Source organism: Pinus tabuliformis, chromosome 4_2, assembly GCF_031772625.1.
Source record: "Pinus tabuliformis cultivar Carrire ecotype Pingquan chromosome 4_2, CPIR1, whole genome shotgun sequence".
NCBI lineage: Eukaryota > Viridiplantae > Streptophyta > Pinopsida > Pinales > Pinaceae > Pinus > Pinus tabuliformis.
The window spans coordinates 690,266,999-690,287,123 of record NC_142304.1 but is presented as its reverse complement, the minus strand read 5'-3'; the positions used below and the strand labels follow the sequence as shown (position 1 = coordinate 690,287,123).

The 20,125-nt window shown below is 38.0% G+C and overlaps 1 protein-coding gene across 1 annotated transcript; it reads left to right on the top strand.

Annotated features, from left to right (window-relative positions):
* Positions 1 to 9,089: 9,089 nt before the first annotated feature.
* LOC149171346 (mitogen-activated protein kinase kinase kinase 18-like) lies at positions 9,090 to 9,647 on the top strand. The gene has a single exon (XM_089425935.1). It carries the CDS (start codon positions 9,090 to 9,092, stop codon positions 9,645 to 9,647), a length of 558 nt encoding a protein of 185 aa, XP_089282061.1.
* The last annotated feature ends 10,478 nt before the right edge of the window (positions 9,648 to 20,125 follow it).

The window sequence follows — 20,125 nt, the reverse complement described above, 5'->3', positions numbered from 1 at the left end:
GAAGCCTGATCTTTCTCATTTGAGGATTTTTGGTGCTAACGTTTACATGCATGTGACGAAGGATGCCAGAAAGAAGTTGGAGCCGACTGCAGAGGTTGGGATATTTGTGGGGTACACTGATACGCCCCACAACTATCGTGTGTATTTGCCAGACAGTGGTAAAACTGTTGTGCGACGGGATATAAAATTTCAGGAGGAGAAAGCCATGAAGTGTTCGCTTGAGAGGGAGCTACACTTGCATGCAGATGAGGAGCTATTAGTTCCTAAGGATGAGCTTCAGGACGTGGATCAGCCACAGGACGAGGTTCATGGAGTGGAAGAGACCACTCATGCAGCGCCAACCATCAGAGGGCAAAAGCGCTTGACAGAAGCTGAGCGACTGGCTCAAGATGCAGAGAAAGTTGTAGGACCACCTACAGCCCAACGCAGGCAGAGACAGTCACCTGATCGGTACACTGGATACATGGCTCTTATGAGCAAGTGTGTTGTGACTGAGCCATCCTCTTTCGAGGAAGCTGTGGAGGATCCCGCATGGGTAGACGCCATGGTGGAAGAGTATGATTCTATTGTCAGAAACAGTGCATGGGAGATTGTTCCTAGACCGAAAGGGAAATCAGTGGTGGGTTCGAGATGGATCTACAAAGTTAAGCAGGCAGCTGACGGGAGTGTGGAGAAGTACAAGGAAAGATTTGTTGCCCGAGGCTTTTCACAGATTGAGGGGATCGATTATGAGGAGACCTTTGCACCTGTCGCAAGGTATTCTTCCATACGGACGATTCTTGCTCTCTCAGCGCAGATGGGATGGCACATTCATCAGATGGATGTGAAGACTGCGTTCCTCAACGGAGTCATTGAGGAGGAGGTGTACATTGAGCAACCCGAAGGCTTTGAAGTCTTCAGCAGCGAGTCGCATGTGTGCAGGCTCAAGAGAGTGCTGTATGGGTTGAAGCAAGCACCACGTGCTTGGTACACATGGATAGACAACTATTTCACAGGACTTGGATTCTCCAAGAGCGAGGCGGATCCGAACCTATACCAGATTGTGGTGGAGGGTAAGTTGCTTATCATTGTACTGTATGTTGATGATTTGATTCTAACGGGTGATGAGCTGTTGATACTGTCATGCAAGAAGGATCTTGCTACAGAGTTTGAGATGAAGGATTTGGGCCTCCTTCACTATTTCCTAGGATTGGAAATATGGCAGCGCAGTGGTGGACTGTTTGTTTCTCAGGGCAAGTATGCTCGGGAGATACTGGAGAAGTTCAACATGCATGGCTGCAAGCCTGTTGATACTCCTCTTCCTGGAGGTTGGAGGAAGGAGGATGCCACTTCGGGAGAAGAAGTGGATGCCACTGTTTATCGACAGTTGGTGGGGTCGCTGATGTATTTGGTCAATACATGACCTGATATATGCTATGCAGTTAACCAGCTTTCACAAGCTATGGTTAAGCCTACCAAGCTCTTCTGGAAGGCGGGCAAGCATGTATTGCGCTACTTGAGAGGCACATCGGGATATGGTTTGTGGTACAGACAGGAGGATGAGGTGAAGCTATGTGGCTTCACGGATGCAGATTGGGCAGGGAGCCCAACAGACAGAAAGAGCACATCAGGAGGGGTCTTCAGTATCGGATCGACAGCAGTTTCTTGGTACAGCAGGAAGCAGAGATCTGTGGCACTCAGTTCAGCGGAGGCCGAGTATATGGCAGCAAGTTTGGCTGCATGCGAGGCTATATGGATGAGGAAGATCCTGGTTGGTTTGTTCGGTTCTCATTTGGATCCTACTGTGATTTACTGTGATAACCAGAGTTGCATTAAACTCTCGGCTAATCCTGTATTTCAGGATAGATCTAAACATATTGACATCAGGTACCATCATATCAGAGATTGTGTGCAGCGGAGGATCATGTTACTTTCGTAATTTCCAACGGAGGATCAGGATGCTGATATTCTGACGAAGGCTCTCACCAGGAGCAAATTCGAGTACCACCGAGGCAGGATAGGGGTTGCTGATAATCCATATCTTGTCGAGAGGGAGTGTTGAGATTGCAACAAGATGATGGAGCTTAGTGAAAAGAGTCGCCTTCACTAAGTGGGCCCGCAGGCTATTTTTGGCGCAAGTCTATTTTTAGACTATGTCTATTTTTAGACATATGGATCATGTCTATGTTTATGGATGATTGATCAAGTTGGGAAAAATAGATGGACTTCTATTTTTGATGAAAGTGTGAGTGATCACAGTGTGAGTGATCAAGTCTATTTTTAGACTGGCTGTCAAAAATAGAAAAGTCAAATATTATTATCTCACAATAATATTTGGACTATAAACTTAATCTTATTCTCTTGGAGCACTTCAGTTTGAGCTACGGAAGTGGAACATGCAGCTGTCAGAAGGAAATTTGTTTTTCTTATGAGTCAGTTGAGTTGTTGCATGCATGACTTCAGTTAGAACTCAAGTGAGTTGAGTTTAGTGGACTGGAGGTACAGTTGATGGAGTTGTGTTCAGTTTAACTTAGTTAAATTGGTTGTAGTTAGTCTAACTGCAGATAGACTAATGATGAGTTGTTAAACTAATTATTAACTCATAATACAACTAAATAATACATCAGTTAACTCAGTTGCATGTCAGTGCATGTTCAGTTCAACAGGGACAAGTGGTAGAGAATCAGATTGCTATCAGTTGTGACTATAGTTGTGCACCAGATCTTGCACAATCAAAGGATTGAGTATGCCAATGAGTTTGCTCACGTATTTGGCCCGCATTTTAGCCTTTGCTCACGTCCACAAAGAGTGAGTGACTATTTTGCAGGTGAAAATCGAGTTTGGGAAGCAATTCTCATCAGTTTTCAGAGTAGGTATTGAGCAGTGGAGGCAGGCAAGTAGTGGAAGAGATTTGGAGATCAGATCTGAGCTGTATTGTGTGTAACAGAGGTGGAGATACTTGTGAGAAGTATTATGCTGTGTAATGTTACATGACTCAATCATTAATATACAGATAGTGTGGGGTTTTTAGCGAGATGCTTTCCCCGTGATACATACTGTGTTAATGTGTGAATGCTCTTGATGTTTTATTGTTATTGATGCTGCTATATTGTTGATCAACGTAGAGGAGCTTATGTATTGTGTATGTTTTCCGCAATAGTACATGATCAGGATAATCTCTGTTGAATATGTGTTAAATTATTCAAAATTTCTACATGGTATCGGAGCTAGATAATTGTAGAAAAAAAGTTTCTACACCAAGAACAAAACCTGGGATCTTGTAGAACTTCCTGAAGGGAGAAGTGTTGTTGGATGAAAATGGATCTTCAAGTTGAAGCGAAATGTTGAAGGAAGTATCGATAGGTATAAGGCGAGGCTGGTTGCAAAAGGGTATTCTCAGGTTGAAGGTAAATTTGACCTTCATGAGATTTTTCCACCAGTCGTTAAACTTGTTTCTATTTGTACTGTGTTAGCACTAACTGCATTACTTGATCTTGAGTTAGAACATTTAGATGTTAAAACAACCTTTCTATATGGTGATTTGAATGAAGATATTTATATGGAACAACTAGATGGTTTTGTACAAGTTCTCAACAAAAGATTAGTTTGCAAGCTCAGGAAATCAGTGTATGGCCTGAGGCAGTCTCCCAGGCATTGGTACAAGAAGTTTGACTCCTTCATGGTGAGCCAGAACTTTATTATAAGTGAGTATGATCATTTTTTATACTTCAAGAGTTTCAGTGGCATATTCATTATCTTGGTTTTGTATGTTGACGATATGATTATTGCAAGAAAAAGCATGGAAGAGATCAACAGGTTAAAGGCCTAGCTCTCTAAGATGTTTGATATGAAGGATCTTGGACGGCTAAAACATATCTTGGGCATGGAGATACACAAAGAAAGGAAAAATGGGAAGCTTTGGTTATCATAACAAAAGTATGTGGAAAGAGTACTTGAAAAATTCGGTATGAACAAGGTTAAACCTGTTAATGTTCTATTAGCTTCTCATTTTCAACTTTCTTCAATTTTGAGTCCTAGAATTGATGAAGAAAAGAAGTATATGTCTTGTGTACCATATGCAAATGTTGTAGGCAACTTAATGTATGCGATGGTATCTACAAGACCTAACATTTCACATGCAGATGGAGTTGTCAGCAGGTTCATGGAAAATCTAGGTGAAGAACATTGGAAAGCAGTGAAATGGGTGCTTCAGTATTTAAGAGGCACAAGTGACAATTGCATCATCTTTAATGACAGTGAAGGATGAGTCTACAGATATGTGGATGTTGATTATGCAGGTGATTTGGACAAAAGGAGATCTATTACAAGTTGTCTTTACTCTTGCAGGTAAAGCAATTAGTTGGATTTCAAAGCTTCAAGAAACAGTTGCTTTGTCCACTACCGAAGAAGAGTATATATTTGCTTCAGATGCTAGTAAAGAAGCAATCTGGTTAAAAGGTCTACTTGATGTGATTAGAAGGATGCACGATAAAGTGAATGTATTATGTGACAGTGAGAGTGTTATCTCGACTATCACTCTTCATTGATTTCTCAACTATCTTTCTTCGTTGATTTCAGAGGTGTGTTGGCTTGTCGTTGGAGGAGTGGACAACCTCTATATATAGAGGACTGTCCCTCCTTTAGGCCGACTTGAGGATAGTAGGCTAACTTCATTTTTCTTTTTGTTTTTGCTCCTTTGAAGATGTCGTTGCATGGAGAGGACTTGTCTTTACTTGGAGGGATATTCTTTGACTCTTATACAAATATATACATGGTGTAAGAAGCCCTTAAGGGTCTTCAATATTTTCTTTTGACTCTTTGACTCACCTATAGCACTTTGACATATGCTAGACCTATTTCAATGAGCAAGAAACTCATTGATAAATATAACAATAATAATATTTCTTTTTGTGAATAAATACAAATATAAAAAGTACATTTATGAAGGTTGAACCTAGTTACACTTTATTCAACATGATTGACCATTGAAAGCATCGGTCAGACCCCACGGGACAACTAAGCCCTCCAGGAGGACCCCATAGGATTTTAAAGAGAAGTCATGTAAAAGCATTGGGACTTGGGAGCTACGAGCTAAGTGTTAGATGAAGGCATATGCAATAGGTAAAGACCAAGGGCGCAGGAGTAGTTAATAAAGGGAAATAAGCCCTTGAAGGAATTAAATATCCTAAGCGCCTCAAGGCTTGAGCCAATGGTCAGAGAACTTGGTCCCGTGGTGGGAAAACGGGTAAAGGTGCCGGAAAAAGGAGCTAAAGACCAAAATCGACAGAATTTTCAACATTTGCAGTTAAAATTAAAAGGGGTCAAGGGGTTTACATTTGGTAGATATTTTAATAGAAATCCTATGGGCTTTGGCATGAACAAGTTGACTGCTAGGACGATGAATGCATAGGTTTAGCTAATGAAGTCAATATTGATTGCAGAGATAGTTGGATCAAGGAAACGAGGACCATGATTTGTAGAGAGAATTAATAGAGATCAAATTAAGCTTTGAGAAGCCATGTTGGTGTACAAATCGAACTCTGTGAGTAATAAATAAGTATGGAGAGCTTCCTTGAGTGTGCAGGTTGAAAAAGATTTAATTCTTAGTATTGAGAATCACGTAAGTGCTAATTCTCTGAATTACTTTTGCTGCAGTTGTAGCTGTTTAGTAGCAGAGTGGAGAAAATGCTTAAGAGCCCATGCTCAATATTTAATATGGTAGAAGTACCAATTAACTAGATGTTATAACAATATGGAGAGTCATTCATATAGTACACTCTTGGGTAGTTTGGATGGAAATAGGGACAACATCGTTCCCTGTGCAATAGAGGAACAAAACCTCGAATTGCAATTGAACAAGTGGGGGAATGTAGCATTGTTGAGTGAGATAAGTGGACAACTATGTGTGAGTGTTGTTGAAAAGAGTCCAAGTGTGCCTGTGTTGGAGAGAAGAGGTCGAGAGTGCCTATGCAAAGGAAAGAGGTCGAGTGTGTCTGAGCAGAAGAAGAAGGCTAAGAGCATAGAGCCCTGTGTGGGTGTATGTTGTTTCAGAGTGGAGAGAATGCAGAGAGTGTTGTGTGTGAGTGACTGCTATTGAGCATAACAGAAGGTTGAATGTTGAAGACTGTAGAGGAGAATAGAGTTGATATTATGCATAGTGGTTTCCATCTACAGAGAAAATTATTTCCTTGTTGAGTGTAGGTTGGAGCTTGCATATAGGAATTTGGTGCTTCCATGTTAGTGGGTGTCCAAGGACTACTTGGGGGTTGGTTCCTCCTGCCAATTGGTGCTTTCATAAATCCAAGGAGCTGCAAGTTGGTGCTTGCAACGAATCCATGAAGTTGGTGCTTCAAGTACGCTGGACAGGTGTCTACAAAAGGAGGGAGTTAGTGCTTCCTGCTAATGGGTGCTAGCAAACAATCAAAGGGAGTTGGTGCTTCTTGTGAGTGGTGGCTCATAAACAATTGATGTAATAGAGCAGGTTCTATTATTTACATCATAATAACAAACAAGTTTTGGTGGTTTTTCTCCCAGAAGGGTTTCCACATTAAACCTTTATGTCCAATGTGTATGTTGCTCATGGTGCTTGTATTCATGTGATGATTTATGTTGTTGCTCTTGATATATTGTTGATTGCTCACATGAATGGTTGCCATGTTTGAATGATAAAATATAAATTGGCATAAAAAGTTAAAGTTAGCCTTAATATAGATTCACCCCCCCTCCCAGTATTAACATTGTTTCCAACAATTATTTCCACGATAAGAGAATGAAATATAGATACAATACACAAGTATATTAATGAACATACAAGTCAAGAGATATATCTAACTATTTTAATAGGATAAAGAAGTATAGAAACAATACACGAGTATACTAATGAATGGACAAGTCAAGAGCTATATCTAACTATTTTAGAAGGAGAAAATGACACCTTAGGAAGTTAAATTATACACATATGATGATTACACCTATAAACCTTAATGGAAATGAAAGATAAGGTTGTTAATAGTGTTTGAAGATGCAAGTAAAGTATTAGAAGGAAAAATCCTCAATGTTTAGAATATCAGTTAGTGATATGACCCTTTTTCACACTGATAAAAAAAAAATATGTGTGTTATGTGGGGTTCTTTACACTGGTTGTAGGGTTTTCAATGGGAAGTTGGGCTTGGGTTCAACTATGCTCATGGTAATAGGATACACCTCAATGAACCCATGCTCATTAACATGGCATGGCTTCTTTCTGACGTTGAGAGAGTGAGTCAACCAGTTAAATTGGAGTGGGAGGTCTAAAATCAATAATTAGGTGGTCCCCATGGAAAAAAAATAGAAGGACAGATGGAGAGGACCAAGAAGTTTGATACCCCTCTTTGATAGTGATGACCTAGAGTTGAGGGGCATGCAGTTTCCTAGATAGGTGAGAGTGTGACACTAACAATGAAAGAGAGCAAAAGAAAACACCTAAGAAGGAAATAAAGGAGTGAAAAGGGAAGTAAACTGGGGGGATTGACCATAAACTTGTGAGGGATGTCCTAAAGCTAAATATGTAACCTTGCTAGCATCACAGGCGAAGAGACAGAGGGAAGACTTGGTCTATATTGTTGTTTCCTTCCACAATTGAGCATCAATGATGGAAGAGTTGACCAAGAGTGGGCAAGGCACTAGGTATCTGCGGAGAAAGACTAGCAAAACCAACCTATGAGTGTCAGTTCACCGTTTTGAGAGGAGGAAATCCTTACTTTCCTCTTAGCCACTAACCACAAAACCATAATCATGAAGCATCGTTTCCTGAAGTAGAAATCCCATAGCTCAAGAAGAGCCAATTCTCAGGAGGTAAGTTGAGTGAGAAGAACAATCTAGAGCCCCACTTTGAGCCAAGAGAAATTGAAGCCTTTAAGTTTGGTCACCATTTTAAATGCTAAAGCGATCTCAAGAAGGAGAATGCTATAAATGCGGTTGGGCAATGTGACTTGTGGTTTGAGTGAGCATAGCTACATAATGGGTATTTGAACGGTCGAGTATAATGGAGGTTGCATTGAGAAGTGGGTTGATAAATGAGGACAAGTTTCCTACATGCCAATATAACCTTGACAGATTGCATGGCTAATCAAACTCATAGGGGTGTGCTACCACGTTCCCTAAATGTGTGTCTCAGTGGGACAATGATGACTTGCACCCACCCCATCGCTTAACAAACACCCCATTTGAAAAAAAATAATATATGCTTATTAATTAAAAAAAATTCTCGTGTGTGATTTCTACATAAAAGACTCTTATTAATTATATCCTTATTAATTGAATTTAAATATGAAAAATTGAAATATAATAATTATGAATATGTATTATTATTTTAATTTATAGTCATAAAAATCTTAATTTATAATACATGCATATAACATTTTTATGTTTAGAAATATTTTTATCTTTAAGTACATGTTTATTAGTTAAATTTATTAAGCTCTATGGTTTTTCATTTTATAGATAGTATGATATCTTAAGTCGCCATTAAAATGGATATTGAGCCCATATTTAAATGTCTACACTTATTCGTAATTGCTATAAAGTCTCCTTATATGTAATAAATATTTAAATGTTTACACTACAACATCTCTTTCATACTAAATTGTAATTCATACCCGACTGTGAAACAACATTAGACAAAACATTCCACTCTTTACACGCACGTCCCTTCTTTTCAAACAACCAAGAGCTTTGCTTGGCTAGAATAACACGATTGAATGCGTGTCGTGCTACTAACAGACACGTCATCCACGTCCCATAACAATCGCGTATTGTTTACTCTACTAAACATCTCAGGGTTCCTAGCAAGCAATACTCCAACATCTGATAAGCAATACTAAGTGTCTTGGGCGATCAATAAAGGAAGCAAAAAGCACATGAGGGCATAGGCTTACTTGAGCGGCTCAGAAAGTCTGAACGCAAAGCATTATCAGTGGATTTGGTTAGCTTTTCAAGAAATCGATTCTAGCATGTCACTATGGCTTTTCTCACTCACTGTTTATGATCGTTGAACAATAGTACCAATAGCCAGCCTCAAAGATACATTCTTATGTGTGTTTAATTGGGAGGGAATGGGAATCGAAGTAGAGATGGGGAGAGCTAAAGAAGAGTGCTGGGTGAGGGGTGCCATTCTTGGGACCGGAGCTTCTGCAATAGTCAGCATTGGGAAGAGCAGCTCTAATGGACAAGTCGTTGCAATCAAATCTGTTTTCAGTTTTAGTGTTGCTTTGGAAAATGAGTACCAGATTTTGCGGTGCCTCAATTCGAGTTACGTCAATCACTGCCTGGGGTGTAATTACAGCTTTGAGAATGGTGCAAGGTTACACAATTTGTTCATAGAGTACATGCCAGGTGGCAGCTTGGTGGATTTGCTGAGTAGGTTTGGAGGGAAGCTGGATGAATCAATGATCAGATCATACACACACAACATCCTACGTGGAGTCGACTACCTACACAGGCAGGGGATTGTGCACTGCAATATCAAGGGGAATAATTTTCTTGTGGATGCAAATGGTGTGAAGCTTGCTAACTTTGGCTATACTAAGAGGATTTATGATGAGGAGAAGGGCCAGGTGCCACTACAATTGAGAAGAACCCCTCTATGGATGGTACCAGAGGTGGTGAACCAGTTGGAGCAGGGGCACTGATGATGTTAGCATGATGTCATCTCGTTGGTTAGAGCTCGAAATGTTTTATAGCAGTACAAAGAGGGAGTGTCGGGATGACATGGGCACTGTCAGAGACAAATCACCTTGATAGGCAATTTATTGGTTGGTGGATGCAACAAGTGGTCCCACTTGATAGCCTATCCCTACAGGAATACCCCGATGGAGATAAATGGGCTCACAAAGAGAATCATCGGGAGGAGGATGTTGGGCAGTCATAGCCATATCAGAGTACAGGCCAATGGATTAGGCGTCAGGCATATGTGGATTGAAAACTCATCCCGGTAGGAAGTTAATTGGTGCACAAGTGCAACAATGGTCCCATCGGGACACGTCATCCGATAAGCAAGACCCCAACGATTTCTAAAAAATGAAAAAAAGAATGATTGGGCAGTAAGCATTGAGACACATCGATTAGAGATTTCATCTCGGTGGGGCCTTTGATTGGCCATTGAAAGTGTCGGGCAGACCTCACAGGATAACTAAGAGGAGGCCGAAGGATTTTAAAACGAAGGCATGTAAAAGAGTCGAGACTTGCGAGCTATGGGCTAAGAATCAGATGAAATCATATGTAATAGGTAAATACCAAGGGCGTAGTTAATAAAGGGAAATAAGCCCTTAAAGGTCTTAAATAGGTTTAACACCTAAAGGCTTGATCCATTGGTCACAACACCTAGTCCCATGGCAGGAAAATAGGTAAGGCTTCCAGTAAAAGAAGCTAAAGGTTGAAATCGACATAATTAGAAACATTTGCAGTTAAATTTAAAAGGGGTTGAGGAGTTTACATTTGGAAGCTCTTTTAATAGAAAGCCTATGGGCTTTGGCATGAACGAGTCAGTTGTTAGGACCACAAATGCGTAGGTTGAGCTAATGAAGTCAATATTGACTGCAAAAATTGTTGGATCAAGGAAACAACGACAACGATTTGCAGAGAGAATTAATGGAGATCAGAGCAAGCTCAGAGAAGCCATGTTGGTGTACGTCTCAAGCTCTATGAGTAATAAATAAGCATGGAGAGCTTCCTTGAATGTGCAGGTTGACAGAGATTTAATTCTCAATATTTAGAATCACACAGGTGCCCATTCTCTGAATTAATTATGTTGCAGTTGTAGTTGTTGAATAACAGAGTGGAGAAAATGCTTAAGAGCTCATGCTCAACGTTTAATATGGTAGCAGTAGCAAGTAACCAGATGTTACAACAGTATGGAGATCCATTCACAGAGTACACTCTTGGGCAATGTGGATGGTAGCGGGGACAACATTGTTCCCTGTGTATCAAAGGAACAAAACCTAAAATTGTAATTGAACACATGGGGGAACGCAACATTGTTAAGTGAGATAAGTGGACATCTCTGTGTGAGCGTTGCTGAGAAGAGGCCAAGTGTGTTTGTGCTGCACAGAAGAGGCCGAAAGTGCCTATGCAAAGGAAATAGGGCGAGAGTGCCTTAGCAAAAGAACAAGGTTGAGAGTAGAGAGCCCTGTGTGTGTGTATGCTATTGCGGAGTGGAGAGAGTGCACAGAGGGTTGTGTATGAGTGACTGTTATTGAGGAAAACAAAAGGTCGAATGCTGAAGGATGTAGAGGAGAATAAAGGTGATATTAGGCAGAGTGGTTTCCATCTAGAATGAACATTAGTTCCTCTTTTAATGTAGGTTGGAGCCTACATACAAGAAGTTGGTGCTTGCATCCTAGTGGGTGTCTGAGGAAGGCTCAAGGGTTGGTGCCTCATGCAAGTTGTTTCTTGCATAAATCCAAGGAGCTGCAAATTCGGGCTTGCAATAAATCCATGAAGTTGGTGCACTTCATATGGTGCTTTAGATAAGCTGGTTAGGCATCTACAAAAGGAGAGAGTTGGTGCTTCCTACTAGTGGGTGCTAGCAAACAATCAAAGGGAGTTGGTGTTTCATGTGAGTGGTGGCTCACAAACAAATTGATGTAATAGAGTAGGTGCTCTTATTTACACCATAATAACAATTAAAGCTTTGGTGGTGTTTCTCCCTAAAGGGTTTCCACGTTAAACCTTTGTGTCCAATGTGTATGCTACTTATATTGTTTTTATTCATGTGATGATTTATGTTGCTGCACTTGATATATTGTTGATTGCTTACATAATGGTTGCCATGTTTGAATGAGAATATATAAATTGGCATAAAAAGTTAAAGTTAGCCTTAAAACAATGTAAACTTTGAAACATGAATTATAAACTCAAAACAAGAACTCTATCAAAAAAAACCCCAAAAAACATAAAAAAAAATAGCCTAAAAACTAAAAATATTGATGTTGGAATAATGAATGCTAGAAAACCTTAAAATTTTGACAATTTTTCAAACATGACATTATGGAAAATTTTTATGACTAAAAAACCTTTAAAATGAACACCTAAATGAAAGAGTCATTATACCAAGAGTAATTTCTTTTTTAAATGATAAAAATATGACGACTTTAAAATCTTAGCCAAAAAAAACTTGACACATTGCAAGAAAAGTTTAAAAGTCAACCATCAAATTGCCACACAATGTAGACAAACTCGACCCACTGTAATGAAAACTTAAATATCAACCATGAAATTGACACATTGTGAGGGCAAACTCAATCTTTTATAACAAAAACTTTAAAATCAACAATCAAATTGACATATAATGAGATCGGGTTGCTAGTCAAGTATCGACATGGATCTTGTAGGAAAAATAAAATAAAACAAAATAATAAATAAATAAAAATGAAAAATACAAAAAAAAAAAAAAATTAAAACATTGAAAAAAACACAAAATGTTAAAAAAATATTAATAAATAAATAAAAATATATATTAAAACATAAAAAATAAAATAAAAAGCATGACAAAAAAAAGAAAACAGAAAAGAAAACATTGAGAAAAATAAAAATAAAAACAAAAACATAAGATATTTAAAAAAATAATAATATATATTAGAAAAAAAAATTTAAAAAACATAGGCAAAAAAAAACAAATACAAAAATATGGAAAAAAAAAACACAAATATAAAAACATATATAAAAAAAGACAAAAAATACATCAAACATAAAAAAATGTTATATATATATATATATAAACAAACCTAATAATAATAACAATAATAATAATGAGAAGACTAAAAAAACAGTTTTAAATAATTAAAACAAACAAAAAAAAATTAAAATTAAATTAAAAACATAATAAAAAAATTAAGAAAAAAAAAAGAGAATATTAAAAAATTAAAAAAGCATAAAAATAAATAAATGAAAAATTGGAGGCCCCACCCGCCCAAGGCTTGGCAAGCTGATTTTCAGAATTGGCTTGCGAAGCCTAGGGCCGCCTAGTCCAGCAGGTCCTGGGCCTGCTTGGCTGATTGTTGGAACCCACAAGGCAGGCCTAGGGCCATTGGGCTGCCCGCCTTGTACGCTGCACAAACTCCACGGTCACCCAACCAAGGGTCTAAGGGCCTAGCTGGACGATTCTGAGAATCGACCGAGCAGACCCAAGACCGTTGGGTTGGGCGATCGTGGCCAGGTAGGCCCAAGGCCGCTTGGCTGGCAGACCTTACCAAGCCCCTGCATAGGCATGGCGTCATTTTTTTTTTAGTTATGTCCGTTTTTAAATTTTTTTATTTAATTATATTTTTATTTTTATTTTTTTAAATTATTTTTTTATTATTATTTTTTTTAATTTAATGTTTTTTTAACCTTTTTTTGTTAATCTTATAAAAAAAAATTAATTTTGTTTGTTTCTAAATAATTTTTTGTATTTTTATTTATTTATTTATGTTTATACTCTTTTACATTTTTTTGTTTTGTTTTGTTTTTAAACATAATTTCTTTTTCCTTTACATTATTTTATGTATTTTATATATATATATTTTATATATTTTTAATGTTATTATTATTATTATTATTTAAAAAAAAAATCATTATAAAAAACATTGTAAAGAAAAACATAAAAAAACATGTTTGGAAAACCCTTAAAAATCTAACATCCTAGGACAAAAAACAAGAAGAGAAATAAGATAGCTTGAAAAATTGTTAAATAACCAGCTTGGATCCATCTAACACTGGATCTATCATGCACCGAGAGGGATAAAATCTAACACTGGATCTCTCTCTTAAATTTTATATAAGCTTCTCAAAACTGATATTCCATACAACTGATACTCTTTGTGATAGATTATCATAGCTTACTTTTTGGTGGATTGTAATAGCTATAATCTCAGGTGGATGCTCGTAATAATCATCCACAACTATAGGATTATACACAAGTTTTGAGGTGGATTGAAATATATAGTACAAAGCTCTATGGTGTCATTATCATATGAGCTTTGTTGTGGATTGATTCTTCTCTACAATTGGTATAATCTTTGTTGTTCAATGGATTGAAATATTGATTTCTGCGGTCTTTATCCTTGTGATCTCCATTATATCTTTACATCCTGAACGATCCAGATCTTTTTATATATAGTTTCTTTCCTCTTTTAAATTATGAGTGCTTTACCGCATGTCAAAACCTCAACCTAACAAGGGAGGCTAAGCAAAGTGTGGCAAGCGGTTATGTAGACGACGTAATGTTAAGGATTTTGGAATTATGGGGGATTGGGTAGAATATGAGATATTAGGTATGAGACATGATGGTTAAACTTGTGTTCCGCTGGACTAAATATCCATGTGGTTAAATATCCATGTTGTTATCTGTTTCAAATTGCAATAGCTATAAATATGAATGAAGAACTTCAAATACAATGATATATGATAGTTGTTAGCCTATTTAACGTGAGGTTGATGAATAATCAATGGACCATCTTTTTGTTTCATGCTCTTTTACTGTGCAAGTGTGGCAAGAGGTTGTTTAGACATCTTAATGTCAAAGTTTGTAGAATTATGGAGGGCTCAACTAGAGTATGAGGAATTGGGTGCATTACACAATGGTTAAACCCTTTATTGAGCTACTAACTTATGTATTTTGGGGAATACATATCCATGTTCTTACTTGTTTCAAAATGCAAAAATTATAAATATTAACAAAGAAAATGAATGATTTATAGATCTTGAAGTACATTGGTATGTTATAATTACACACCCATTTAATGTGTGTATAAGTCAAAGATGGGAGTTCAGAAATAGATTGACAAAAAGGGAAAGAAGAGAAAAAAGATAAATCATCAGTGCATTGACATTTTAAAATGAGATATTGACATATTTATTTATAACTTCAATTTGAAAAAGAGATCCAGTCTTCACTGCACAAGTACACAAGAATAAGTTGGAAGATGGGAGTCTTGTACACCTTGTTGTAGATCTAAAAAGCTTCTAATATCTAAAATTTTGGGAATACATAAAATCTCAAATGATATGCTCATAGATAATAGAAAGGAATATAGGTCACCTACGTCTTTATCCAATTATTCATATAAAGAAAAAATATTTTTTTTATAGTAACCATGAATGATCCTAATAATTCTCCGAAATATTTTAGCATTAGCAACAACTCTCTTCCTTTTCTAGGATGCAATTAAAATATTGGCTTGTTTAAAATTGTGACATTGACAACTGAACAAAAATATTAAAATTGAATCTAGAATAAAAAAGAGATACTACCAATAACATTAATTTCTTTCAATTAAAATTACTAGTTAATTAAAACTATAAACTATTAAAACTATGGTAAATAAAAAAAGTGAAAATGTATTTATTATTATTTGTTAATTCATATTAAAATAAATAAATACATGGAAAAAATTCAACATAAATGTACTAAGAAAAAATAAAAAACAAACTCCTTTGAAAAGGACATAATGCAATTAAAAACGAAAAGAGTACCCAAAAAACACCTTGCAATAAAAATAAAAAGAAAAGAGGAGCAAAACAAAATCAAAAAAAGCTTAAAAATAACATTTTTTTTGTAAGCAAGCATAGAACATAATATTATCAAAAATGATTTATATAGAGTAAAAGTTGAGGTGAGATGGAGAAGCTTGTGTCTAGACAAATAGTTTTTTGCAAAATGCCTATTCTAGTGTGAAAAAAATGTGTGAGGGACCATCTTCTCATGAAAGGGAAATAAGATAATCCCCTGGAAAATTCATATGATAGTTTGAGGTCGTTTTAGATTGACTGTAAAACTAAAAGAACTATGGAAACTAAAAGAATATAGAGGCATATGAAGCCTAATGAGGGACCTGGTCATGTTGTTTGCTTGGTGACAGGGTTTGGAACTTCTTGAGGCTAGCAGTGCTTGGATTTGGTCCTTTTTTCTTGCTCCAACATGTCTAAATAGGAAAATAGTCATCATATCCTTTTGACAGCTAGGGAGGATGCTCCGATTCAATAATAATGATGTAAGAACATGCACTGAGATGAGAGGATTCCCCTCGGGTGAATTGGGCAGTGCTAATAGGATTCCTTGTTTGATTGTCGACTTTTGGCTTAGGGCTCTTACAAGATGGAGAACTACCACAATCTTTCGGACCCTTATTCTTTTCATGAGTCACTAGAAAGCTAGGGTTGGGAGGAATGGTCATCTGGTGAGAAGATTCCATGGTAGTTGGGCATTATTTTATCTCCTTACCATAATTTAAAATTTCATATTTAAAATTTATTTTAATCAAATTGAAAAACAATTTAATATTTAATTATTTAACAATTAAAAAAAATTACTACTAACAAAAGTTCAAATTCAAATATATCATATCATAAGGTATTACTCTTAAATTTATTCATAGACAATTAATCACACATGTACATCTTTATACATAAAAGAGTATATTTCTTATCTTGTATTTTATAGATGATGGAAGACACTCTCCTTGTAAGTAAATGACATCACATATTTAATGTATCAACATTTTTCAATTGATATGTTAATTAAGGATATACATTTTTTTTTGATATCTCACTTTTGATATGGTAAAGTTTCAAAGCAATTAAAAGAAATACATACATGGTTCTATTCTTGCAGAAAATTATTTAATTTATTATAATAAGCTGGAGTTCATGTTTCTTTCTCAATCTAGTCAACATTATACTCAATAGGGCTATGGAATAGGAGTCAAGGTACTGTGCACATGAAGTTTCAATGCATAAAGAACCTTGCACGTGTTTGTCTTGATGTCATTCCAATGATTTCAAGTAATTAGGTTCTATCTGGATTTCTTAAATGCACTCGTTCCAGTGTGTTGATTACCTAGTTTGCTTCTTTTTTTCCAAAGTAGATTGAAATTCGTTATTTATTGACTAATAACATTTTGGTTATAGACATGGCACCAATAGGGTTCGGCTCTGCAATTCGACTTGCGTTGTTCCATAAGTGCTAACCCTATCCCCTGCTTCCTCTCAGCCTTCAGCGATACAACCACAGAACTCCCGTTGAGTTCCTCACCATGGATTCGTCCTCGGGAGGGGCGGGATCATCCCCCCCTCCTCATATCGGTACCTCCTCTAACAATACCAAACTCGCAGATTCTCTGTTCAAACCAGGCGATCTCCCAGGGAAAGAACAGGGTACAGAACCTGCCAACGATGAAGCTGGGAACTCAGTGGCACGTGATGCGACCGCCAAAGGCGTATTCGGCAACATGCATTCCGAAAACTACAGAAAGAATCAAAGTCGATCTCCCCAGTCAAAGAATCAACAACTAAATTCAATTTATGAGGGACCATGCACTCATAGGCAAGTTCCTCGGATTCTGGCCAACTGAAAAGGCCTTGCATGGCTGGATTGCTTCAAAATGGAAGCCTAAAGGACAAGTCACTCTGCAGCTTGGTCCCATAGGGTTCTTTACTGCAACTTTCAACTGTTTGAAGGACAAATCTCGCATATTTTAGGGAGGCCCGTATTTCTTTAACTCTTCAAGTTTATACCTTTGAGAATGGAAAGAAAGGTTTAACCCAGATAAAGAAGACTTCGGTTGGGCTCCAGTATGGATACGCATGTACTCCCTTCCTTTGGAATACTGGAATGAGGAGACTTTAACGGACATAGGCAACAGCCTGGGGATCTTCATCAAAGTTGCTGAGGAAACCAAAATTGGAAGATACACCTCATACGCCAGGATCTGTGTTCAAATGCATCTGACCAAAGCTCTTGCAGACTCGGTAAGTCTATTTCATGATGATTTTGAATGGATCCAAACAATAGACTACGAGCATATTCCTTTTCGTTGCCGAAAATGCCATGAACATGGCCATATTTTCAGGGATTGTCCTCTGAATCTTCAGCCCAAAACCCCAGTTAATGATACCAGCAAAGACTCTGAAGGATTTACTAAAGTCCCTAATCGCCGACGGCATGCAAAGAAAACTCCCGCAGCCCCAGAAAGCTCCAAAAAACCTGACACCCAGAACAGATTTATCATTCTCACCTCTCAAGACACTACAGAGGATCAACATGTAGCTCCTCCGGCGAATCCCTCTCCCTCCTCATCCTCCCAGATTCTAAAAGCTTCTCTTCCATCCTCAGCCTCCACTCTCTCTAGCCTTCCCAACCCGACCTCATCTGAGAAAATTGTTCTAGAGATCGCCCTGCAGTCTTCTTCAATGGAGCTAGACGCTGCTCTAGCCCTCAGTATTCACGATAATACAATCGAGGAAGATCAGAACACTCCGAAAAATATGGATGAGGATCCAGAGAGCGTAAGCCTGGAAGGTTTGGACATTCTCAAATTGGAAACAACATGCAAACAGAAAGAATACAATACAATACCCCCCTGGGAAATCGAAAGGCTGGAAGGAGTTCTAACCAGAGCTCAGCATAATAAATGTCTAGGTATCCAAGCTGGAAGTCCATGGGATGGAAAGAAAATCTTGAAAGAAACGAAGAAAAGAGGGCGCAAAACGGATTTTCAAAGGACCATTATCATAGGAGAAATGCTAGTGGAATCTGGGAGATTCCCCAAGCTGACAAAGTTCTACAAATCTCAACCCCATTTTTCCTCATGAAGCTCATTTCTTGGAATGTGAGAGGGCTTAATAGCCCCTCAAAACACAGAATGTTAAAAAACTTGATCCAGCAAGAAAAGCCCACATTAGTTTTTCTTCAAGAAATAAAAAGTAACAGCATTGTTATAGAAAGGATTCTTAATAAGGTTTGGTTAGGATGTCACTCAGTCTCAGTGGATGCTGCAGGTGCTTCCGGAGGGCTGGAAATCTTGTGGAACTCGCAGGTACTCTCCCTTCAAGACTTTCATGCCTCTCATTTCCTCATCCAAGCCACCTTCCATCTCATCGGGACCAACATTCACGGTCATCTCTCCAATGTATATTTTCCGCAAAATTTACAACAAAAACTGGATCTATTGGATACACTTACAGCTCTCAATTCAAATAGGCAGTTTCCCCTATGGATTGGTGGTGGTGACTTCAATATCATTACAACTTTGGAGGAGAAAACAGGCGGCAGATCGAAGCTAGAAGGCGACAGTATTGGTTTCAAAGATTTCATTCAAAGCAATCAATTAATGGACATTCAGACTTCAAATGGTATATATACCTGGACCAATAAACGGAGGGGACCTCAGCATATTGCTTCCAGGCTGGATCGTTTCCTCATCTCGGATAATGCCATACACCTGGGTGGGGACTTTCATGCCTCCATCATGCCTCAAGTGGGATCCGATCACTGGCCCATTATGTTACAATGGACGCGTCCAGGTACAAAGTGCAACAGACCTTTTCGATTTGAAGCCTTTTGGTTCTCACATCCCAATTTCAAAGCAGTGGTTAATGAGGCTTGGAAATCCTTTATCCCCCCTGAAGGAGCCAAGATGTTCCAGTTCCAACAAAAATTAAAAAACCTCAAACAAGTTCTCAAAATCTGGAATCGAACTCAGTTTGGCAATATCTTTGAGCATCGAAAAAAGCTGGAGCAGCAAATGTGCTCACTCCAACAGAACATCATCTTGGAGGGGAGGACAGAAGATCATGCGCAACAGGAGCAGACCCTCTTGACCAAAATTGAAGCACACAGGCAACAAGAAGAAATCATGTGGCGACAAAAGTCCAGAATATGGTGGCTTAAGGAAGGGGAGAAAAATACAAAATTTTTCCATAGATCTACCATCCAAAGAAGAATGCACAATAATATCGCCTTCATTAACAATCGTCAAGGGGAGAGATTAGAAGTGCATGAAGAAATGGAACAGGAATTCAAAGAGTACTTTCAGGAAATTCTCAGGGAACAACCAGGGAGTAGAGAACAAGCCATTCGATCAATCACGCAGCACATCCATAAAATTATAACGGAGGACCACAACAATAAGCTGCTCCAACCCATCTCAATGCAAGAAGTGGAAGATGCAATGGCCCAACTTAAGGATGGCAAGGCACCTGATCCTGATGGCTTCACCGCCAACTTCTTTCATGAGTTTTGGGAGCTCATCAACACAGAGGTTTGGGAATTAGTGGAGGAATCAAGATCCATGCACTAGATTCTCCCCTCCCTAAATGCTACCTTTTTAGCATATGCCCAATAAAATGGAAT